The sequence below is a fragment of the Anastrepha ludens genome, chromosome 6, assembly GCF_028408465.1.
Source record: "Anastrepha ludens isolate Willacy chromosome 6, idAnaLude1.1, whole genome shotgun sequence".
NCBI classification, from domain to species: domain Eukaryota; kingdom Metazoa; phylum Arthropoda; class Insecta; order Diptera; family Tephritidae; genus Anastrepha; species Anastrepha ludens.
The window spans coordinates 25681597-25706909 of NC_071502.1; the positions used below are offsets into that span (position 1 = coordinate 25681597).

Consider the following 25313-nt stretch of genomic DNA (forward strand, 5'->3'; position numbering starts at 1 on the left):
CATAAAAATAACTCACTTATACAAATCACTTGTTTTTTTTTTCAAAGTCATTCAATGTTTTCATACCGCACCCTGTATACATTTATTTTTTTAGAATATTACAGTTTATTCATGTTATATAGACAGGTATATATTTCTATTTTGCTTTAAGAAAAAATGCAGAAGAAAAAATTGCTGAAGAAAAATTATCTGTAAGTTTTGATTTTGAAAGATTGTTTTTGTTTTCATTTTGTATACTCATACATATATGACATCGCCGGCAAGCACAAGAGACATGAATAATTAGATTTTTCAAATTGCTCTCTAATCGTTTAAAAAAAAGCTACAAAATTTATTTCCATACTTTTTTGTTGTTTTCTACTTACGTTTAAGGCCGCCGAGACTTACTCCGTTGGGCACTCAGGCCAGTCCTTTTTCGACTTTGGACGAGAATTAAACATATTTCTACTATAGCTAACGACTTCAGCGGAAGATTTCTAAAATTTAAATTTCTATCGATTTATGGATATAACAAAAAAAAAGGATTAAAAAAGTTACACCTTCGTTTGGGCACCACCGGCAAATGCTCCACATTTACAATTAATTTTTAAGTATCGCAGGTATACTTGTATATTTTTAATTTTTTACCTTTTTAATTGGTTTTGGCATGCATTGAGCCAACTACAGAAGCAAAAATAATCGCTGAAAATATTTTGGCTTGTGAAAAGGGATTTTTTATTTTGTTCTTTGTTTTGACTCATTTCGAAAAAAGTTGATTAGAATGAATTAACGGTAAAATATGAAATTATATCAAACAAGTCAGAATTCCTAGTTCAATCAGGATTGAAAAAATGTATTTGATGTTTTTTTCACTTACGTAATTATTCTAGTTTTAACATAGTGCAAGCTAATTGCCTTTTATTTTTACATCAGCGAGGTCCTGGCAGCCAGAGCTCGTTTTAAGAATAATTGTATCATTATTTCTTCTTCTTAATTGGCGCGATAACCGCTTACCCGATTTTGGCCGAGATTAACAAAGCGCGCCAGTCGTTTCTTTCTCGTGCTAACCGGCGCCAATTGGACACACCAAGTGAAGCCAAGTCCTTCTCCACCTAATCTTTCCAACACAGATGAGACCTTCCTCTTCCTCTGCTACCACCAGCTGGTCCGGCATCAAATACTTTCAAAGCCGGAGCGTTTGTATCCATTCGGACGTCATGACCCAGCCAACGAAGCCGCTGGATCTTTATTCGCTGCCCTATGTCTATGTCGTCGTAAAGCTCATACAGTTCATCGTTCCATCGTCTGCGATATTCGCCGTTGCCAACGTCCAAAGGTCCAAAAATCTTACGCAGAATCTTTCTCTCGAACACTCCAAGCGTCACTTCATCGGATGTTATCATCGTCCAAGCTTCTGCGCCATACGTTAGGACGGGCATGATGAGAGTCTTGTAGAGTGTTAGTTTTGTTCGTCGAGAGAGGACTTTACTGCTCAGTTGCCTACTTAGTCCAAAGTAGCACTTGTTGGCAAGAGAGACTCTACGTTGGATTTCAAGGCTGACATTGTTATCGGTGTTAATGCTGGTTCCTAAATAAACGAAGTCTTTTACAACCTCGAAATTATAACTGTCTACAGTGACGTGAGTGCCGATACGCGAGTGCGCCGACTGTTTGTTTGAAGACAGGAGGTACTTCGTTTTGTCCTCGTTCACCACCAAACCCATTCGCTTTGCCTCTTTATCCAGTTTGGAGAAGGCAGAATTGACAGCGCGGTTGTTAAGGCCGATGATATCAATATCATCGGCATACGCCAACAATTGTACGCTCTTATAAAATATTGTGCCTGAGCGATTAAGTTCTGCGGCTCGTACGATGCTCTCCAACATCAGGTTAAAGAAGTCACACGACAGCGAGTCACCCTGTCTGAAACCTTGTTTGGTATCAAACGGCTCGGAGAGGTCCTTCCCAATTCTGACGGCGCTGCTGGTGTTGAGCAACGTCATCTTACATAGCCGTATTAGTTTTGCGGGGATACCAAATTCAGACATAGCGCCATACAGGTAACTCCTTTCCGTACTGTCGAATGCAGCTTTGAAGTCGACGAAAAGATGGTGTGTGTCGATTCTCCTTTCATGGGTCTTTTCCAAGATTTAGCGTATTGTGAATATTAGTATTAGTATTATTATTTAACGTTTGTAAATAAATAAATAAATAAATTTACCTTCAATCAAAGCAACTCACAGTAACAAACCGTCGAAGTAAAGAAATTTATGTGAATACCCCTATTATGTTTAGGTTTAACAAAAAACCTATAAACTGATTGAAAGTCGTAAAAGATTTCATCTTAATAACCAAGTTAGAGACTAGAGTTATAAAAATTGTTATTTATTAGTAATTTGATTTAATAATCACATTGGCATTCCTTTTTGACATACGAGTACAATATGGAAATCTATGGTTGTAAAAATATAATATCTTGAGGCAAATATTTATAGCAAAATAATTCGAAAATATAAATCTTATTAATTCAGTTTGAAGCTCATACGTAAAATGCAAACTTTCCCCGCTGTTGCCATTAGATTGCGCGCATCGGGTGGACTTGAGCTTGGCTTTATTTTATAGCGGTCAAGTTTCATATTCTCGCAGTAATAATTTGCTTTCGGTGCATTACACATTTGCGGGGTTTCTACTTTTAAAAATTTAGGATAAAACCGATAAAACATTGGCATAACAAATGCTAACGGGAAACGCGATAGTGACAATTGAGTTGAAAAAGATCAAAAAGTGATCGCCATCATCATAAAGTGGATAAGTAGCAGTGATCTTGCATTTTGGGCAATAAATGTAAAGGTAAACAAGGAGCGAATAATATTAGAAACAAATTTCTATTGTTTGATGTATCATGTCCTAAATGGACCCACTGAAGAAATTTTGTTCAGACATGGATTTTTAGCACAAAGTTAATAGAAAATATTTAGGGTGAGATCGTCCATTCAATCATTACTTACGACTACTTTAGTAAGGGAGCGAAAAGTACTACAAAAGGCAGCCATACTATGGATAAATGAACTCTAAGAATTGACCTCTCTATCGGTCATAGTCCGCCAGTGAGAAGTTGCCTCGCCGTATCGCTCTAAGGGCTCACTAGCTCACATTTCTCTACCGGTAGCAGCAACATCAAACGAAACTATGAAATTCAAACAATTATTCCGTGGAAAATTTGTGTGTTGTAAACTTAGTTTAATTCCTGACACATTGACTTAGGAGATTTATTTGTGCTTATATTTACCAAGCAATATTCTGCGGCCAGAAGTCTCCCGCCCTCTTGACTTCAGATACCTGCGTAAGGAGAATAAAGCACAACCAAATGAATAATGAATCAGGACTTGGGGCAGGTCCAACAATCCTGGCTTCAAGCTTTCCATCGAGATGGACATGTGGTCTAACTTGCTTCAGATTGAGATGCTAGTTCTCTCATTCAGCACCAGCCTAAATCTTGAGAAAGTTCTATCTAAGCTCATTAATGAGTGATAAAACCTCCTTCAGTTTCTGGGAAAAGTACATACTGTAGTGTTTGACTGGTACCTGATCACAGTGGCAGTGTAGGCAACGAGTTCTCTCTCGAACTGCAAAAAAGCATTAGCCAAGGGCGTCGTAACTGAGTGGTAAATCCAACACGGATAAGTACTAATGGGTAGTAGGAAGACATCAGACAGAAAGCAGTTTCTCACTGCTCGCTCGGCAGAAAGGACATCAAATTATTAGGTAGCATCAGGCTACTTACTGGTTACCTAATAGAGTGTTATTCCGCACGCCGCGAAGAGGTTTGTCAACTGACACGGAATGTCGGTTTTGTCTTAAGATTGATAAAATGTCTAGTCACATTTTCCATTCAAATCTCGCATGAGCGTTAGGAACTTAGCTACCAAACACCTTTTATCAGGGGATCTTAAGAAACCATGGTCAGTGGGTGGTAGAGAGAAGATACTGGGAAGCTCTTCATCTATTTTGGTATATTCAAGAGCGTTTCCATTACAAGTATACTAATTTGCACATTCTTCTTCTGATTCTTCCGAACTGGCTGGGTAGTCTCCATGAATAAACAAACAAATTGAAAGGGAATTACTTGTTTGTGAAGAGGAAGAATAGGTGAAAAAGAAACTACCAAACGCAAGAAATTAGACACACACACATACACACTTTCTTGCCACGACGTCATCCGTATACATTTTTATAATTCGTGCTTTCACAATTTAAGAAGCGACACTTCCTTTTCATTAGTTTGTTTAGATTAAAGGACACAAATTACAATATTAACAAGACATTCACTGAATTTTCACAAACACGCCATTTCTCCTCCTTCTGTTTGCTTTGTATTGGTAAGGAGTCTAATGTCAGGCGTGTCGCAATCGCAAAAACTAAAGTAACTGTTTTGGGAAGACGCCACCTTCAGTGTTCAATTCGCCTTACCCTTTAGTAGATACGCCTTGACTTCACCGATTTACTGTACGTACAGGGAAACTTGCAGCGATTACAGAGCTTAGTCGAAGTTGTACAAATATTAATAAAAAATTTAAAAATTTGTCTTTCAAAAATGAACAAAAATTTAATTTCCTCAAAAATTATAAAGAAAAACATATTTAAAAAAAAAAAAATTTAAAAATTTTGAAAAACATATTTTTTCCTAAAACATAAAGGAGACAAAAAATTAATTAATTAATTTACTTACGTAAATATCTGAGAATAGACAAATTTCACTAATTGAGTTTACTACAGCAATTCTGACCCAAGTATGAATTAGCCTGGTAACATAAAAAAATTTGTGGAATATTTATAAGAAAATATTCACAACTACCATTTACTAAATATATTGTAATTGCTATTTCATAGGAAACCACATCGAAAATGCTTTCGAAAGTACGCAGATGGCCACAGATATATTCTACTGTCCGCGCAACTATTGGCGCATGTTGTGCCCCCGCCAATCATACAACTTTTGCTCAGCCGCCAAAATCACAACACATTGGAAAATCAGCGCGGTAAGAGACAATTGCATATCTGATTACGAATCCACCATGAAGCTCATGCAACATACAATATGAGTTACATCTGTAAGCACGTACATCTACATCTACATCTACAAATACAATTACACCCATTGCCACCTTCGAACGCCAGGTCAGAAGTGAAAACGGGGATCTGAAACAGCATTTGACGTTTCATGCCCAGAGTGGATTTCGATTGTGCAATAATTTCGTGATAGTGGAAAGCATTAAGAGGCCCCGGTAGCCTAGAGCTCGAAAATTTAGGGTATTTTCAGAATTTTTTTCTTACAATAAAAAAAAATTAAAAACGATAGTTAAATTTTTAAACTTTTTAGTTAACTTCTTTTACATACAAAAATGAAAAAAAAAGTTTTTTTTTTAATTTAAAAAACGGCGCTGAAGTGGACCTTCCGAAAAATTAGACCTGGACGGTATTGTCCATTTTGTCTCTTCTATTTATCTGAAACACAAAAACCAAACAGATTATTAATCAGTATGACTGCAGCTACTAGACTATGACTAGCTACTTTTGCGTACTAGAAAAAAACAAAAATTCACAAAATGGAGCGGTTTTGAATTTGACACTATAAAAATGGGGTTTCTTTCAGTTTTTTAATTAAAAAATACGAAATAATTGAAACAATAAAATGATTATAGTACGGGCCATAGCCATTTATGTTGTGAACAACACATTAAAATTTCGACGATTCGGTTGAATAGTTTTTCTTTTCTTGACAACACCAGACCGATAAAAGCCGTTTTGAGATAATTGAGTTGAATGTTTTGAGAGTGGATAATGCGGCCATTGATGCCGTCGGGTAATGAATCTGAGTCTACCTGCTAAAACGGCTGTAGAATCGAAAATACTGGGAATATCCTTCCTAAAATTTCATAATAGATTCTTAAAAGCCTATACTTTCGAAATATCAAACAACAAAAGATCGATTTTTTTTTAATTCTAGACCACCGGGACCCCTTAAGACTGTGTTAGCCGGTTATCATGTGGAGAGTGTTTCTATATTTGTTAATATTCCCAAATAAATCATCCAATTTTGTTTTTGAATAACTTTTTTACTAAATAAAAAATGATTTTGAGTGATGCAAATTTGTATTGGACCTTCACGCGCTCCATTGCTTGCCTTTTTGTGTGCTGGAGTTGTCTAGTGCACAGAAGTCAAATATGATTGACATACGACGCCATTTACAAAAATTATAAGTCTTCCTCTGGGGTGATTAAGAAAAAGCAAGAGAATTTGAAGGCGATTTCAAACGATTAAATTCACACTAAGATGAGCAACCGAAAAATGTTTTATTGCCAAAAAATAGGCATATCGTGAACGCTTTAAAATTCATCATTGAATTCCCACGGGAAGAATGTACCTTTCCACAAATTTGGCTTACAAAACTGTATTCACAAATCGCTATTATTTGTTTCCTAAGCTGAAATCTGTATTGAAAGTTGTCCGTCAAAGGTGTGAAAAAGAAAGCGGCGACCGTCCGCAGCTCGCATCGAGTATTGTAGAATGATAATAAATGAATATTTATGTAGAAAATAAAAGGCTTTGCAGGGTATGTCTCGTCATTTCATAGCCACTTACTGTACGTGTATATACTTGTATATTTTCCGAAACTATGTATTTGATATTCTCAATTCTCCTCATATTGGATATTTTTGATACTTTCTTTAGAGCCTGTACAACAATGGAAAATCCTTACCCAGGTTTAAAGATATCGAATGAAGAGAACCGTGAATTTATGGACGCATATTCAGGTACATTCATACATACTTTTATATCCATAAATGTAAAGCTTAGAACCTTTCAGCTATGCAATAGTCAAGAGGTGTACGACTGTAAATTAACAGATCCCTCCAGAATGTTAGTCAGAGCTTTCCTTGACGCGTGGGTGCCATTCGGTAGGCTATAGACTGAAACCTCAAATAAGAGAAACAGATTTTTCTTATACCGGTCGTCCCTCAGTAGACAGGACATAACCTCTAGGTGCAAAAAAATTCAGCGATTAACGAAGTTTTTATATTTTTTAAATACTTAAATTTGTGTACTTAACACATTTAATCAGTCTCAGTCAAGGCTGCTACACATTTTGTATTTGTTTTCTAAAAAAATACGGTTATTTGGTTGACGCTGTTTATTGAAAAAAACGAAAGTCTTGCCGTGGAACTATTTTGACATATATCGACTCTCGGTTATCTAATCTGAAAAACTGCCTCAAATTTTAAGCTCTATTTACTATCTTGGTTTGTATATGTTTTTTGAACTTGAACTTTTTTTCCAACGTTTCACAGTTTCTCAAGATTTTAATTTTTATTAGCGGAGCATTCAAGTAAGCCTTGAAAATAAATTATTTCAAAAGTTTGCAAAAAAATTAAGGCGCGGTATGCTTCAAGGCGAATGCGCTTTGCTATGCTTTCAAAAACGTTAGCTCTTTATGATTTTTAAAAAGTTCTTTTTGTTTTGCTTTTCCAACGCCGTTTAGGTGTCTGATAAAAAATAAGCACAATTTTGAATGTTACCTAGTGGATCATTCTATTGGCTTCTCCATTAAAATAATAGGTCTATTTATAAGTTCGTGCGGTTTTACAACAGATGGCGTAACTTGATTATTATTCCATCGATCCACATTTCCAAACATTCATTGGAGAGCTACTGTCGTAAGGCACAAACGTCAGTATAAGTTTTTTATTTGAAGCGTAAACAACAATATTTTTACCACACTTGAAAATGTCGAATTTCGTGCCAAATAATGTGTTTTTGCGGGGAATTCTTCTTCATTATTTTAATATGAAGAAAAAAGCAGCCGAAAGTCATCGTATCTTGGTGGAAGTTTATGGTGAGCATGCTCTATCTGAGCGAACGTGCCAGAAGTGGTTTGCACGCTTTAAAAGTGGTGATTTTGGCTTGGAAGACGAAGAACGCGAGGGTGCGCCGCCAAAGTTCATGGATACCGAATTGGAGGAATTGCTCGATCAAGATCCGGCTCAAACGCAAGAAGAGGTTGCAAAAACTTTGGGAGTTGATCAATCAACCATTTCCAAACGTTTAAAAGCCATGGGAATGATCCGAAAGGTAGGCCATTGGGTGCCGTATGAATTGAAGCCAAGAGACGTTGAACGCCGTTTTATGGCATGCGAACAACTGCTTCAACGGCACAAAAGAAAGGGTTTTTTGCATCGAATTGTGACTGGCGATGAAAAGTGGGTCCATTACGACAATCCAAAACGTCGGGCAACGTATGGATACCCTGGCCATGCTTCAACATCGACGTCGGCGCAGAATATTCATGGCCTGAAGGTTATGCTGTGTATCTGGTGGGACCAGCTGGGTGTTGTGTATTATGAGCTACTGAAACCGAATGAAACGATTACGGGGGATGTCTACCGACGACAATTGATGCGTTTGAGCCGAGCACTGCGAGAAAAACGGCCGCAATACGCCGATAGACACGACAAAGTTATTTTGCAACATGACAATGCTCGGCCACATGTTGCACAAGTGGTCAAAACATACTTAGAAACGCTCAAATGGGATGTCCTACCCCACCCGCTGTATAGTCCAGACCTTGCGCCATCCGATTACTATCTCTTCCGATCGATGCAACATGGCCTGGCTGACCAGCACTTCCGTAATTACGATGAAGTCAAAAAATGGATCGATTCGTGGATTGCGGCAAAACCGACCGAATTTTTCACAAAGGGAATCCGTGAATTGCCAGAAAGATGGGAAAAAGTAGTAGTAAGCGATGGACAATATTTTGAATATTAAATTTGTAACCATTTTACGTCAATAAAGTTTCAAATTTCGAAAAAAACCGCACGAACTTATTCATAGTCCTATTATATGTTAAAGTGTTTGTTAGATACATCTTCGTAGTGAGGTAAGATAAAAAGTAAAAATGGCTGTCATTCCTAAGGCGCTCAGGTTGCACCCCAACTTTTAGGCCTCTTCCGTCATGAAATTATGCACAAAAAATTACATTTAAGCATTCGTAATGGGGGAAAACACCCTGCTTAAATAATTTTGTCTTAGTTTGGAGAACCACGATTGTCCTACAACAGAGGAAAAAATGTTGCTAATTTCAATTCAATTAAGGTAAGGCAAGGTTGTCCCCAAGGTTGTCGCCCCTTCTCTTCGCCGTCATCCTTGATGACGTCATGAGCTAACTGACTCTGCACAAAAAATGCATCGTATGGAGCTTTACCAGACATCTCGAGGGCCTGGACTTCGCCGATGACATCTGCCTCCTCTCTCACAAAGTCTCTGACATGCAATCGAGAGAGTTTACCACAATAACGCAAGGCAGATATTGGTTGAGTGATGCCGGTAGAATTCTTTGAAAGCTTCTGCTACCTCGGCTGCATCATCACGGCAGATGGTGGAGCAGATGAAGATGTTAACTCCAGGCTAAACAAAGCAAGGGCGGCTTTCAGCATGGGGGAGCTCGCAAATCTCCAGGCGCACTAAACTACGATTCTTCGGTTCCCACGTGAAGTCCGTATTGTTGTACGGAAGCAAAACATGGCTGGTCTCTAACACTAGACACAGAGGCTACAATCTCTCGAACAAACGTCTCCGCATCATCTGCACAATATTCTAGCCAAACGCCATCAGTAACGATGCAGTGTGGAGATTAACGAACGAGGAACCCATCCTTAAGCAAATCAAACGCAGAAAGTGACGATGGATAGGTCCCACATTAAGAAAACCACCAGATAGCATCACGAGGACGGCACTGGACTGGAGCTCGCAAAGGGAGCAGGGGTCGCGGTCGAACAAAAAACACTTGGAGAAGGCCGAGGCTGCGCGAACTAGCAGATGCCGACATCTCATGGGACGGTGCAAAAACAACAGTACAGAACCGTGTAGGATGGAAGAGTCTTGTCGAGGTCCTATGCTTCCGAGAGGAGAGAACAAGGAAAAAAAATTCAATTCTACCTACATTTTCTTTATTTACAGATATTGCGCGTGACCTTGCTGAGATAGTTGGTAAGAGCAATAACAAGGACGCTGCAAAATGGTTTAGAAAGGTAAAGGTACTAATTTTCTAAGCTGAAGTCAAATTAAATCACCCTCCACTACAATATTTCTTGATTAATTTATAGGCCTTGGATTATAACATATCAACGAACCTCAAGAAAACTGGTCCAATCATCGTTTTGACTTACAAATGTTGTGTCAAGGGCAATGAACTCACTGCCGAAAAATTGAAATTGGCTCTCATACTTGGCTGGTGTGTTGAACTGGTAGGCATCTCTATTAGTTATATCTACGTTATTGGTAAATTACCTGATTTCCTACATTTTCATGCGCTCTGTAGCTGCATTACGCGCTCCTCATGTTCGATGACATTATGGACAAGAGCACCACACGTCGGGGCCAGGTGTGTTGGAATGCATTGGAATACGTTGGTCTCAATGCTGTGAACGATGCGCTCATGATTGAGAATTCCACCTATGTATTGCTCAGAAAGCACTTCCGTCATCTGGATTGCTATATGGATCTGATAGAATTGTTCCATGAAAGTTACTTTGAATGTTTGCGTGGACAGTCAATAGATATGCTCATTGGCAAAAGGAATGTCAGCACTTTCACTATGGAGGCGTGCAATGCGATTGTGGACCACAAAACTTCATCTCATTTGCTCTATTTACCTGTAGCTGCTGGTATGCACTTATCGGGGTGAGTACAAATTCAAATGGTAACTGAAATTCTAAAAATTTGCGATAATTGTTAAACTGTTTGTGTTTAGAGTTAAAAACCAGAAGGTATACGATGAATGTAAAGCGATTACATTTGAATTGGGTCATTTCTTCCAAGTGCAAAATGATTTCCTTGATTGCTTTGGAAATCCTCACAAAACTGGCAAAACTGGCACAGAAGACATACAGGCCAATAAGTGTACCTGGTTGGTAGCATCACTCTTGGAAAAAGCTAGCCCGGAACAGAAAAACATTTTAGAGGAATGCTATGGACAAGACGGTAGGTGTAATCATACACATGAGCAGGGAAATAAAATCATAAAGGATACAAATATCCACGTAAACAAAAATTATGGATTAAAAAAAGTTTCTCATTAAAGAAAAGGGCAAAGAGCAACATGATTTAGGGCGTATTGGCCTGTGCGCCAAGGTAAACGATTATCTCACCAGACTTTCTCTCTTTTTCACTGCGAGGAATCTCCAAATTTCGACCCTCTTTACCACCTAGACAAAGGAGGTCAAACTGAAACTCAAGGTAAAAGTCGATGACACACCAAATCCGACTATTAAGACACACAACCGCAATTGCCACTAGAGCCAAAATCGCAACAAGGTCCTCAAATCGCTTGGCGCCAGCACTTGGGGCAAAGACAAAGAAATGTTGGCCGGTTCTAAACTATACTGCGCCTGTCTAGTCGCCTGGTCGCTAGTGACACGCAGTGGACAAAGCTCCAGACTTGCCAAAACACTGCTATTCGGACAGCGACGGGTTGGCCCCTGATGTACCCTCTTCAACACCTTCACAAACAGGCACAAATGCTCCCTCTAATGGAACACAATAAACTGCACAGGAAGCAGTTCCTGTTAGGGCCCTGCCGCAGGTTTCACCCTTGCAGACACTTGCTTGAGCTAGAACCGCCTCCCAGGCAGGTCAGGAGACACATTCTTAATTGCGCAGACGAGATCCAGGACAAAACTATAAGACATTTACTGGACCAGACAGTGTTTAGACAGACAATGAACGACATTCACCAGGAGACCGTCATCATCTTCGTAAGCTCCCGACCACCGAATGTCGTAATCGGAGTCCAACAACCACCTAAAGCAGATGAAGAGCTCCGCACAATCAAGTTCTGGACATTGTAGCTGGTTAAACTCCTACTTATCCAGAAATGACCCCGACATACCAAACATGTGTCCGGCATGTGAAGGCACCCTGCACTACACTAATCACCTTTTCACATGCCCCTTAAAATCCACCCATCTAACATCCCTCTCCCTCTGGACCCAACCTGTCGAAACAGCAAATTACCTGGGCCTACCTTCAGATGAGCTAGACGAAGACGACCGGGGATATACACTACACTGACAGGGCTTGTATTACTGCTACAACAACAACAACAGGGCATATTGGTATAAAAAATAATCTATTAATAATTTGAAGCTCCAGTCGGCACTTAAAATTTCATTTACTCATCAAAAGTCGGTCATACATCACATAACGAATTTGAAATGAATGTTCCCATTTCCTTTTCAGATCCCGAGAAGCTAGCTCGTGTTAAACAACTTTATGAAGAATTGAATATACGCCATATCTACGCCAAATACGAGGAAGAATTTTACAAGAGGATGAAAAAACTTATTCAAAACGCATCGGATGATGCACCACGTGAAGTTTTTCAAATGGTACTTAACATAATTTCTGATGAAGCATTCCTATAATAAGAAAAGTAGTTGATAAGAAATAGTAAATAGTAATAAATTGTGGGCTGGAAAAATGTCAGCTACTGGATAAGTAGATACTTTGGTAATATTTCAGAGCTAAATCGCTTATTAATAAGTATATATCGTATATACCCTATGATCAAAAAGTACCGGGAAGGTGATGTTGACTGCCAAGGCGTAGTGCACCATGAGTACTTTCCATCGCGCCAGACAGTCAATAAAGAAAATTATTAATCCGTTTTGAAGCGTTTGAGAGATGTTGTACGATGCAAACGGCCGGAAATGTGGGCAAACAATTCTTGGATTTTGCATGATGATAACGCGCCATCGCACCGAGCCCGAATTGTGCTGGATTATTTGACCAAACTCCAAGTAAATACCATCGTGCAAGCACCGTATTCACCTGATATGTCCCCGTGCGACTCCTTTTTGTTTCCCAAGTTGAAGTTTCCCCTTCGTGGAAGGAGATTTCAGTCGGTCGATAGAGGAGGTCAAAGAGAATGCGACGAAGGAGCTAAAGACCATCCCTTCGTCGGCCTACCAGGGGTGCATGGAGGACTGGGTTAAGCGTTGGCACATGTGTGTTGCTTCAGATGAAAGGAGATAAAATGAATTTGCCTGAAATTTAACTCGGATGTTTGGCCGAGCTCCTGCTCCTACTTGTGATGTGCGTCTTGATGTTGTTACCCAAATGAAGGAACCTACAGTTTCAACCCGACTCTGAACGGCAGATATTTTTGTGTATGAGGAGCTCTTTCATGGTAGAAATACACTCGGAGGTTTACCATTACCTGCCGAGGGGCGACCGCTATTAAAAAACCCTTTTTCTTCATTTCGGTCTTTCAATTTGCTACCCCAAACCAAATTGAGCAGGTCAAATCTTACTACCTACGTCGCCTCTGTCCGAGTCTAGATTTATGTATTTTCTTAATTGGCGATATAATTTTGCTTTTAGTAGTGTAATTAAAATTTATTAGCAGAATAAGCTTTTAAAATCATTTTATTCCAGTTTAAACAGGTTGAAAGTCATTAAAGCGAATTATCTGATTGTATTTACTTTCAAATACATATAAGCACAAATCCTCAAGTAATTCGTGTTGTAGGTGGTAGTGTACGTATAAGTTGAGGTTCTGACAATTAATGAAGCTTATTTTTAAAATTATCGCGAATCATCTAATTACAAGGTAAACATTGCAAAAAAGATGCTTGGCCTGATTTTGAAATAAATACAGTTTAGAAATACATAAAACCAAATGCGATTGCGCGAATCGAGTGAGCTTGAGGGTGGTTCTATTTAAAAGCTACTACGGAGGTATTGTCCTCGGCGAATTGTGCTTCAGAAAGGGTAAATCCGTTACCACAAACTTGGTTTTTTTTGTTGTTAATTTTATCATAAAATAATTTGAAATTGGTCAACAATGCGATGCCATATTTATTGACTTTAATGGAGTTAGTCACAAAATTCTACTTAAAAAGGCGGAATCAGTTGAATTTCATTCAAGCTTACTGAAGTGGTTTGCATCCTACCTCACTGATACGACCCATTCACGCACATAAATTACCCTAAATCAGATGCCATCACAGTTAACTCAGGCGTACCTCAAAGCGTCCACCTTAGACTTTTGCTTTTCTTATTATTTGTCAATTTTCTTGATTTCGCCTGGTCTGATGTACAGAAATGACATGAAAATACAAAATACAGTCACATAGAGAACTTAGACAAGATGTGTGCCTGACTGCCTCCAACTTCAAGAGGACTTATGAAGATGCCAAACAAATTTTAATGCAGGAAAATGTCAGTATTTATATTTCCGTAGCCATCCATAAATATGCGTTTGATTTCCAGCATAAGATAGGCACTGGTACCCTTACAAAAATGTATGGAAAGAAAGACTTTGGGTTCAGCTTTATTTCGAAAAAGTCCTTTTTGAAACATATGCACTTTATGGTTGACAAGTCTAAGTCTATGCGTGGCTTCGTAATGAGGCACTCAAATGAACTCCAGGATTCTTTTACACTCAAGAGTTCGGTTATATACATTTCGAGTCTGTATTGCCTTGATAATTTACAAATGCAACTACAGGTATATCAGGTTATTTGTACATACTTAATGGTGAACTACCCTAATAATACGAAACAACAACAATATGAGTAAGCAATGAATACCTATGTAAAAAAAGAACTCTTCACTAAACTGCTACTGAATTTTAGGATTTGATTAAGATTTTGCAAATATCTCTTTGCTCCGGCCGTAAAGTTTTAATGCAAGCAACGTTGATATAGTTTTAATAAGCGAAAACAAAACATACGTTCTCTGGGAAGACAATAACGGCAACATTTTAAGTTCACAGCGCAGTTATAATTTGTCTCTGGTGCTCTTCAGATGTGTAGTGATTTTCTTAAAGATTTAAAATTCATTAATGAAAATAAAATCGAATAAGGCAACAAAAATCTGGAAAACGCGACAAAACGTACCAAAAACGTTAGTAAATTTATTGATTTCAGTTATAACAACAAAATTAGTAATACATTTTCGGCAAAGCAGTTTCGCATTGCGGGATTTTCGGCCATGAGCAGACGTCAAAACTATTTTACCTTATTTTTTCAGCATTCCCTGTTTTTATTAGTTATAATAGAATGCCGGACCTCCGCAAAATTTACAAAGACTCGGTCGCACACCTGCGTACTCTATAAAAACTAGAGAATTCACAGAATGAAAATAAATTTTATCAGAAACCGGAGTATACTCGTCCAAAGGTTATCGACGTTCTGAATTCGAATTCGGCGCCATAATTGCTCTGGTGGCTAAGGTTTCCAAAATATTTTCACTAAAAAAACAAGATTGTGGTCTATATTTGAGGTTAAGTAAGTTTCTTCCAAACAAAACATAAACAGCATCCTGAAGTTTGTGTCTTCTTTTATGAGTTGAATTTGCTGTTTCATGTACAAAAAGTAATCATTTTAATAATAAAAAACCTTGCGACACTAAATTTTGGTTTACACAGAGAAGAATTAAAATTAATAAAGTCAGAAAGTTCAAATTTAAAGTAACTATCCGAAATATTCAAGGCTTTCCAAGGATGAAGTGATCAAAGGACATTTTCAATTCATATTCGTTCTTGTGCAATATAAACATAATTTGGTTTATTTGAAACCCATACAAGTAAACTGCATTTCACTGAATTTTTTAAATATTTTTAAATTAACTGAAACTAAAAAAAGTATTTTAATAAAAACCTCACTTCACAGATAAAACTAGAAGGGTAGTTTTACTATATTTGGACACTGGATTTCCGACTATTATATTTTTTTCTAATTTGGGGGACAATATCGAGCTTGTATTTCTTGTTTGAAAAAAGTTCCAAGAAAATTTTAAATTTCAAACATTAATCTCTTACGGGCAGGAAATAGATTAGGTGGCAGCAACACAACGTTTGCAGGTAATCGCAGACATTTAGCATGGATATGTCGACCAAGAAGAAGAATTCCTTACTAAAAAAGTTTCGAGAAAATCGTGAAACTGAAATTTATTTATTTATCTAAATACGACGGAAAGAATAGCAATGAATTTAGCTGCCATACAAATAATTGAAATTTCCTTCTTAATGTTATTCTTTCTATAGAAAGGCAACACTACGCTTAGTTTTCTATTAAATCCTGACCAACAATCCTGACCTGAAAAAATCGTTAAAACCAAAAATACAATAAAAAAATGCATTCCGATTCCACCAGATACCTGAACACCTGCCTGATATCTCGTTGCGTTCAGGGTTGTAAATATTTTCGAAATATCTCAAATTAGTCTCTGTAACTTTGTGTAGATAAGCTCAGATATTTTGTATTTGTTTTCAAATATTTCAAACGTAGCGCCATCTGTCCGGTCTAATTTTTCGATGTAACATTTGTTGAAAAATATCCACGAAATGATCCAATTCTCATTATAAAAATTAATTCCCACGAATACCTCGACTAAACAGCAACTAAGTAATTTATTAGCTTCATTACTTTGTAGAATCAGACTACGAAAATGCTTTTATCAATGCGAGAATGGCCACGAATGCATTGGCGAATAGTTGCACGAGTTATCTCGAGCGCTAGCAGAACCAAAAGCAAAACTGATTTTCCGAGGAGCGCATCACAATATCACACTTCTACGAGTATGCTCGGAGTCGGAAAGCATCGTACCAATCAATTGACTATTCAGGAGGCACACGAGCAAAATCTTGGTAGAACTATGTGGTAAGTGAATGGTGAGCGGAAAAAATTATATAAAAATAATAAAATATAATATGTATCATGAAGGATTTACTACTTACGTACATATAGTATATATATATTGTATATACCTACATATGTGTGTATGCAATTTCGAGCCATCAAGGGAAACAGACCTTCTTACATTCATGTAACTGCACTGTTAGATGTTCTGCAAATCAACAGCTTGAACAGAAATGCATCCAACCAAGTTCTTATATATACTTGAAAATGAACGAAAATAATAAAAGAAGCATAGACAGAGAGTAAATGTTTTATATTATGGCATTATAGCTGTTTCTCAAATAATAATGAATCCAACCGACACGATTGGCGCATTCTGCGTGACGTACGGATGACTTTTGTTTTGGCAACGGGCCAAGAGAGGGAGGAGATTGTTAGGCATCGAGATCTAAAACTTTTCAGCTGCATAAAAATTCATCAGCTATGTTGTTTTTTAGTATAGAAATAGGAAAAAATTTCCTATTTAAATCTATTACGAAAATTCAGTTTTTGCTCGGCTTTTTCAAGTCATTTACTACTGAATTGAGTTTCAGTGATCTGAAACCTAGATGTTACAGTTCAAAGATAGGACCACAATAACAAAAAGTTGTGCGTGAGAAAAATAAGGTTTGCCCCTTTAAATACACAGAAAATACTGCGGGCCCTCCAAGGAGTGGCTATGTAGAAATTCAGTAAATCTGTTAAAATTAAAATTTCTCTGCGAACATTGATTCTGATTTATATTTTATTTTTGATTAATTTTTAGTACGAGTACTTCCTCAACAATTGGAAATCTTTGTGTGCCCTTGGCGATGGAAAAAAATGAGATCGATGGATTCATCGCTGCCTATCCAGGTAATTATTGGGTTGTTCGGAAAGTAATTTGGTTTTTTTGTGGTGAAAATTAAAGACGATTTTTGTACAATGAATAAATATTAAAAAAACAGTTCAATTCGATAAATGTAGCCTCTCATTCGCCGGTTTGCAGCAACTAATGCCTTTATCGCGTCTTTATCAGCTTCAACCGGCCTTCCAGAACGTGGTGCATCTTCGACATAAAAATGTCCGGATCAAAATTTTGCAAACCAATTCTGGCACTGGCGTCTTGTCAACACATCTTTTCCATACACATCGGCTAATTTCTTTCTGGCTTGAACAGCATTTTTACCTTTTCTATAGTAAATAAGTAATATATGACAAAAATGCTGCTTATTGCTCTCCATATTTAAAGGGCACCGACCAAGCTTTGCTACATCAGCTCTCAAAACATATAATGACAATGTGACTTAAGTGTGAGGTTAGCTGTGAAAAAATACAATTAAATCCTCTGTCGGAAAAAAACGAAATTACTTTCCGAACAACGCAATGTGTGGAAATACAGTAGAAGCCCGATAAGTACAATTGGAAAATTTCAGCAATGATTGCACTTAGCGAAAAATTGTACTTTTGCGAATTTCTTCTGTGGATCGAGGAATACCTAGGGAAAAATATTTTAACTCTATTCAATGCAATTAATGAGCTCAAAAGGTCGATATTCAAGAAAAATGAACACATATTTATTGAAATTAATACAAAGAGATCAATGCGGAAGGACATATGAGTGTGTGCTCCAAAATTCATTTTTTTTTTCGAAAAACTTTGTTATTTTCGATTGCGTTTTCTCATAACACTTTTCAAGTGCTTTTGATCGGATATCATGCAAACAAGCGATTTGATTGAATGACAGTACATCGTTCTGTTCACCCCATTTCAAAATTGTATTGACACAGCCAAAAATCGATTCATGCTGGACTTTTTCGGTTGTTTCTTCTTGAGCAGTATCTTCGGGTTCATTGGCTTCACTATCACCTTCATCTATTCCTAATTCCAAAACCCAATTGCAGATTTCATCTGTGTCTGCTTCACCCACATAGTTTTCGACCATCTCATTTAACCGTTGTAATCCTCCAACAAGAAGGGGGTCGTCAATTTCGATATCCAATGGCATATCGTCTGGATTAGATTCAATAATCGCGTTAACTGTTGGGCTTGTACCCAATACGCTTTTCCAGCATTTAGCGCTCTTGATCCAGCAAGAGTAATGCTTTGGGTGGAACATCATTTTCTATGGCGAATTTTTTCACTTCTTCGACAAAATTATCAAAGAACCACTTTTTGAAAATATCCCGCGTCATCCAAGCAGTCTTGTTGCTAGCATAATTCACCGGTAGACGAAAATTTTTAAAACAACGCGGATTCATAGATTTGCCGATAGTTAATGGTTTTATTTTGTGGCTGCCATCACCATTTGCACACAAAAGAACACTGATTCGATCTTTTGAAACTTTGTTGCCTGAAGCACTTTTTTCATCTTTCGAAACGTAGGTTTTATTTGGCAAAAGTTTCCAAAAGAGCCCCGTTTCATCAGCATTATATATTTGTGATGTTACATATCCTTTTTCAGCGATTTTCGCCGTCAATTTTTCCTTAAATGGCTCAATGGCTTCTGGATCACAAGATAATGATTCACCAGTCACAGTCAAATAGCGCAGTCCGAAGCGTTTCTTGAATCCCGAAAACCATCCATCACTTGCATTGAATTGTTCTCCATCCTTTTTTATTTCATCAAATATTTTTAATGCTTTGCTTTTCAATATCAAGCTAGAAACAGGAGCATTTCGTCGCCGCTGATTCATGAAAAACTGGTACAAACGCTTCTCGAGCTCTGGATGATTGCCAAACCGCAAAGTTTTCCGTTTATTTCCAAGTGAAAATAAATTGTATGCATTTTCTTTTAATGAACGTGATTGTTTTTTTATTCGGCAAATCGTTGCGCAATCAACTTTGTATTCGAATGCGAGATCTCGTTGTTTAACGCCTTTTTCAATTTTTTGGAGAATCTCATCTCTTTCTTTCAATGTAAGAAAATGTAGATTCTTTTTCACTTTTCCCATGATTTTATTTGATGAAATCAAAAAAAAATGATTCAAACTCCGAAAGATTGTTTTGTTCTCAAGAATCAGCTTGCAACTAACGCGTGTTGAATGTCACAAATGATTCGATGCCATATTTTATGATATCAGCGCTACAATTTTACAGTTATTTGTAAAAATCAAAAATCAAAGCGTGAGAACAGTGTTTTTGGTTGCAATAATTCCGAGAACCATAACTGTGCATAGCTATAAAGCTGTGTCTTCGCGCGTGATGAACGCAAATACATTGCCGTATTAAGTAAAAAATTTCTTCGAACAAGAATTCTTTTGCGCCCGAAAATTGCAATTTTTTATTGCTCTTTTCGAGTTTTCTATGGACTCAAAATCGAATTGTACTTTCCGCGAAATTGCAGTTATCGGTATTGCACTTATCGGGCTTCTACTGTATGTAAAAACACAGTGTAACAGTTCGTTTGTTATCGCAGTAACTGTCACTTTGAGTGGTGAAATAACAGCCGGTTTTAAATTTTTCTGGGCATCGAATAATTTAGTTAATTAAATAAATTAATATTACAAAACTGCCGTTCATCTCTATTCAACAACTTCCATTTCACCACCGGAACCGCTGGTCAAGAGCTCGAAAATTTAGTGTATTTTCAGGAATTTTTTTACAATAAAAAAAAATGAAAAACGATATTTAATTTTTAGGCGTTTTATTTAACTTCTTTTACATACAAAAAATTAAAACAAAATTTTAATTTTAATAATTTAAAAAATGGTGCTGAAGTTGACCCCCCGAAAATTGGACCTGGACGGCGTTGCCCCTTTTGGCTCTTCTATTTAATATATCTGAAATACAAAAAACAAAAAAATTATTAATCAGTATGACTGTAGCTATGTCCCGCTACTACAATAAAGAAAATGACAAAATGGCCCGGTTTTGAATTTGACACTCTAGAAATCGGTTTTTTTTTTCAACGACATATTCAAATTTCAGATTCAAGTTTAAAGTTTTAGGTACACGAGCGCGCGGACCCCTCTTTACCTAGTTAATGGGCTGTAGAAGCTATAATATTGGTAATTTCCGCATGAAAATTTCACAGAATATTTTTAAGATACTATACTTTCGAAACATCGTAAAAACAAAAAAATCAATTCTTTGAAATTTCTATACCTCAAGTTGAATTTCTCATATAATCCTCTTATGAAGACGGCCAAATCCTCTTCTTTTTGTTTTCGTGAGATGCTCTTTTATCGTTGAAATTTATTCTGTTTGCATTCGATGTAATGAATAATTGAGTTTGGTAATCAAATGTAATGAATAATTGAGTTTGGTCTCGATAGGGAAAACGGATTTTATACTAGGTTTTGTTTTTCTTTTGTTTCATATCTAATGAGCCTTAATTTATTTACAGATGTTGTAAGAGACCTTACGGAGTTTGGAAATAACAACGAAAGCAAAATGGCTGCAGAATGGTTCGAGAAGGTAGTGAATACTGATTTTCTGAAGACATTTCAAAGTTAAACAGTGATCAAAAAAATATTTACACTTCACAGGCTCTAAACTACAATTTGTCACCAACCAATACGAAAAATAGTGTAATTGCCGTTTTGACGTACAAAAATTTAATGAAAGGCGATCAACTCACTGCGGAAAACTTAAGATTGGCGCATTTGCTTGACTGGTGCCGTGAACTGGTAGACATTTCACTCTTTTCATTTTTACCAACTGCAATTATATTCTAAATTTTTTTCTGCTCCGTAGCTTCACTCTGTCATCCTCATCACTGATGATATCATAGACAAAGGCATAAAACGTCGGGGCCAGTTGTGTTGGTATAAATTGGAAGACGTTGGTTTCAATGCAGTGAACGATGCGCTCATGATTGAAAATGGCATCTATAAACTACTAAACAAATATTTCCGTCATTTGGACTGCTACGTTGATCTGATCGAATTGTTTTGTCAAAGTATCTTTAAATTTATGACTGGGCAGTCAATGGATATGCTTGCCGGTGGAAGGAGTGTGACCACTTTCACTAGAGACTTATACGATGAAATTGTAAAGACCAAAACTGCCAGCTACTTTTTCTATTTACCCATGGCTGTGGCTTTACATTTGGCGAAGTGAGCAAGCAATTGAAATATTAGTTTGGGAGAAAAATAAATCCATTATTTTCTCGATAGATGCCTATAGTCATTGGTATCTCGTAAAGTATCGATCAAACAATTTAAAGTTTATGCTCGTTGTCAAGGTGATATTGCACACCAAAAAAATTGGTGCCACTGTAGCAAAAATTTAATGGTTATTAAGTGCAGGCAATCTAAACCTAAATTTTTGGAGCAAAATATAAAATATAAAATAAAAAAAGTTATTTAACATCAAAACACTTTAGAAGTCCCTAAGCTTTATTGAAAAGCGAAGTATTCATTAGGATTTAGACGGAAAATGGACCGATAAAGAATTCAAAATAGATTCAAAACTGTCTTTATTCATTTTCTTTCAACTGATGCTGTCGCCATATGAACTTTGATAGATGAGATGCCAAATGATGTTTCGCTGTCCGCAAATATCTCTTATTTTCCATGTAGCACTGCCCCATATTCTCTCAACTGTTTGTGTATGAACCAATAAAATTGTATTTATGATTAACTTTAGCGTGAAGAAATCCTTGTATTTCTACTCTATTTGACTGGCAACCTTTCCAATCAATAATTTTATCAAGGGGGATAGAGCCAAATCTCTTAATTACTCACATAATTCACGCATGTAATTGTTCTAATCTACACCAGTTTTATCTGATAAATGAAGAGCTTCTCGATTTTATCTGATAATCATCTTCTCTGTTCACGATGTCCAGCTCCTATATTTGTTACTGTTTTATATTGTTTAACACCTGCAGTCATGCGACTTACTTCATCAGACCGATAAAAATTTTGAACAGCTTCAATTATATTTGGATCGATTGGGCGACCTTTTTTTCTCTCTGGTTGCGATCCAATGCCTTTCGTTTTCCGAAGTTTTTTAGCTGCAGCGGCCATTCGTCGAGACACATGAAAATATTCACGAATTTGTTTAATCGTCCATGAGTCTGGGATGTGTGTTCGTGCGCGTCCGCGTAAGTCGAAGCGCGCATCCTGGCACAAAAAAATTAATTGTAATTATTCCTTTTCGAACTGCGCGCATTTTTTCCATACATAAATGCACAGATGTTTATTACGTTAATATCCTTAAAAAAATTTCATCCCAGAGGCGCAGAAATTAGTTAAATTTTTAATTGTTTATTAAAAAAAATTATTTACAACAACAAAACATCAAGTTTCGGAACAAAAATAACGTATTTGGAAAATATCATTCTTTATCACTCTGCAGTTGAAAAATCATTGTAATCGGATACTTACTTGACGAGAAATGGGATAATTATTCAAGCGCTGCAAAAAACTTCGATAGTTAATAAAAACAAAACTATTTAGAATTTTACAACAAAATTTTCTGAGTGTGCTTCTGGATGATAGAACTCAGTCCTGGCTGAATTTCATCGCAAAATATTCACTTTGGTATTTTTGTGGCCCACTTTTTACAAAATTGAATCGACGTCAACTCCTCGCACGAGCAATAAATGAATCTCAAAGCTGAACAAAATGGAGTTCTGCTTCCAACCAGTTGTATGTTTTAAGTTCCAGTTGCTGGTCAAACTGTCTTAAATTACCTTTCCAAAAGTTATGTTTACTAAAATAAAGTTTAATGACATGGAAATTGGTTTAAGTAAAATATTTCGCGCCTGAAAAAAAAAATTGTATCTCGTTCTATGTTTGGCAAATCCCAAGGATGCAGTTTCGTAGCACTAAAAATGGGCTTAAAAATCGGCAAACAACAAGGCAACAACAAGAAAACCAAATGATAACAACAATATTGCTCTTGATATTATTCATTCCCCCCGACACTCGGCTCTACGTAAGCGGAACGACCCGGATTTAGCCCGGCAACATTACCCGTATATGTATGGGGGATGTTTATGCTGATACAACAACAAACTCATAGCTTTTTATTGGCGCATGGACAGAATTGTTGCTGAGGTGGCGTTACGAAAACAATTTTCCCCGTTTTTTGTGTATTCCATTCAGTTGTGAGTTACAGGGTGTTAACAACAATGGAAGTCAACATATTCTATAGTTTTCCTTTGATAAAGGCGAAAATGCAGGCCAAGCCGCTGAAATTGTGAATAATTTTATGGTGCCGATACTGTAATAGATAATTACGTGTAATATCGGTTTCGTCGATTCCGTTCAGGCATTTTTTGATGTTAAAGAAAATGTCGATAATGTCGATGAAACCACAGAAATAATCGAAGTTGACCGGCATATCGCCCAGCAGTCGAAGAATCCCCTAGGAGCTAAAGATCGACCATAAAACAGTTTTAAATCATTAACGCAAAAATAATGGATTTCTTATTGCCCTAGTTAATATTTAACAGAGTAAAACAAAAAGTTTTTTTATAATCTTCATTTTCAGTGTTAAAGACCAAAAAGTTTTCAGCGAATGTGAAGCCATTGCAATCGAGTTAGGTAAATTTTATCAAGCACAAAATGATTTCCTTGATTGCTTTGCTAGTCCTGACTTCACTGCTAAGATTGGCACAGACGTAGAGGCCAATAAGTGCACCTGGTTGGCTGTGGCGTGCATGGAACTAGCCAACCCGGAACAAAAGTCGCTCATGGAGGAGTGTTATGGACAAAATGGTATGTATAAACATACATATGTACACATTTAATAAACAATTTTGGATGCATCGAAGCAAAATATCGACATTTTCCAAGCAGTTTCAATTACCCACTTAGGTCCACGACGCACAGTTTGGGAACCTCCAAGGTCTTATATCAGTTTTTCATATACTCACTTTGCCCAATTTCAGATCCCCAGAAGATCGCGCGTGTTAAGCAGCTCTACGAAGAACTGAATATACCCAGCCTCTATGCCAAACACGAGGAAGAAACATACAACAGGATAAAAACACTTATTCAACAGGCATCGGTTAAGCTGCCACGTGAAGCTTTACAAGAAATTCTTAACGCAGTTAATCGAAGAGGAATTATATAAAAACTAATACATTACATAATAACACAGCTCGGATTTCCAACTTTTTTTTGGGTAATGGTTTTGATAGTTGGTCTCCCCAGCACTGCAGAGCGTTCCAAGTCGAGGAAGATGCAATTGATTGATTGGAAGTAGTGCCTTGAACTCTTGTGCTACTACAAAATTAATCTGTGGGCGTATGGAAGGTCACTGAGTCGTCATTAGTCATTTCAATATCTTTTAGCCTAGGTTTTAGGAACACCAATCTAATTATTTGGAAAACTCTAATCAATGAAATTATTCAGGCCAGATTTGAGATCAATGCAATCAGTGGTTTTGTGAATATCAAAATATTGCTTCACAGCATCTGAAAACATTATTCATTATGCGGTTCTGAATTGTTCATTAATATACAGGGTGAACGATATGAAGTGTATCTGTAAAACAGCTCATGACATCAACGTCAAAATTGTTCTAATGACAGTTCAATATATTGTTTATAAGCCATCAAAAGCATTTGCGTCTCAGTTTTGTTGATTTTTTTTTCTGTAGTGGAATTCAAACGTAATAGTGTGATTGCGTTATATTTGGCTGGAAAATCACAA

At 37.0% G+C, this 25313-nt stretch overlaps 3 protein-coding genes across 5 annotated transcripts in view; 2 read left to right on the forward strand and 1 right to left on the reverse strand.

Moving 5' to 3' along the window:
• Positions 1-25313, reverse strand: part of LOC128866020 (farnesyl pyrophosphate synthase-like) — a 51639-nt gene that overhangs the window by 18100 nt on the left and 8226 nt on the right. The gene's annotated exons all lie outside the window — the stretch shown is intronic.
• LOC128865962 (farnesyl pyrophosphate synthase-like) overlaps positions 2698-25313 on the forward strand; it is a 61498-nt gene continuing 38882 nt past the window's right edge. Inside the window, exon 1 of the mRNA XM_054106409.1 lies at positions 2698-2741. The gene's annotated coding sequence lies outside the window, so the exon portion shown is untranslated. The remainder of the gene's footprint in view (positions 2742-25313) is intronic.
• On the forward strand, positions 14834-25097 carry LOC128866022 (farnesyl pyrophosphate synthase-like). Its single transcript, XM_054106482.1, has 8 exons — positions 14834-14947; positions 16478-16704; positions 17489-17577; positions 21050-21120; positions 21192-21332; positions 21400-21761; positions 24148-24374; positions 24548-25097. The coding sequence occupies exons 2-8, from the start codon at positions 16493-16495 to the stop codon at positions 24730-24732; spliced, it is 1287 nt and encodes a 428-aa protein (XP_053962457.1). The 5' UTR covers positions 14834-14947; positions 16478-16492; the 3' UTR covers positions 24733-25097.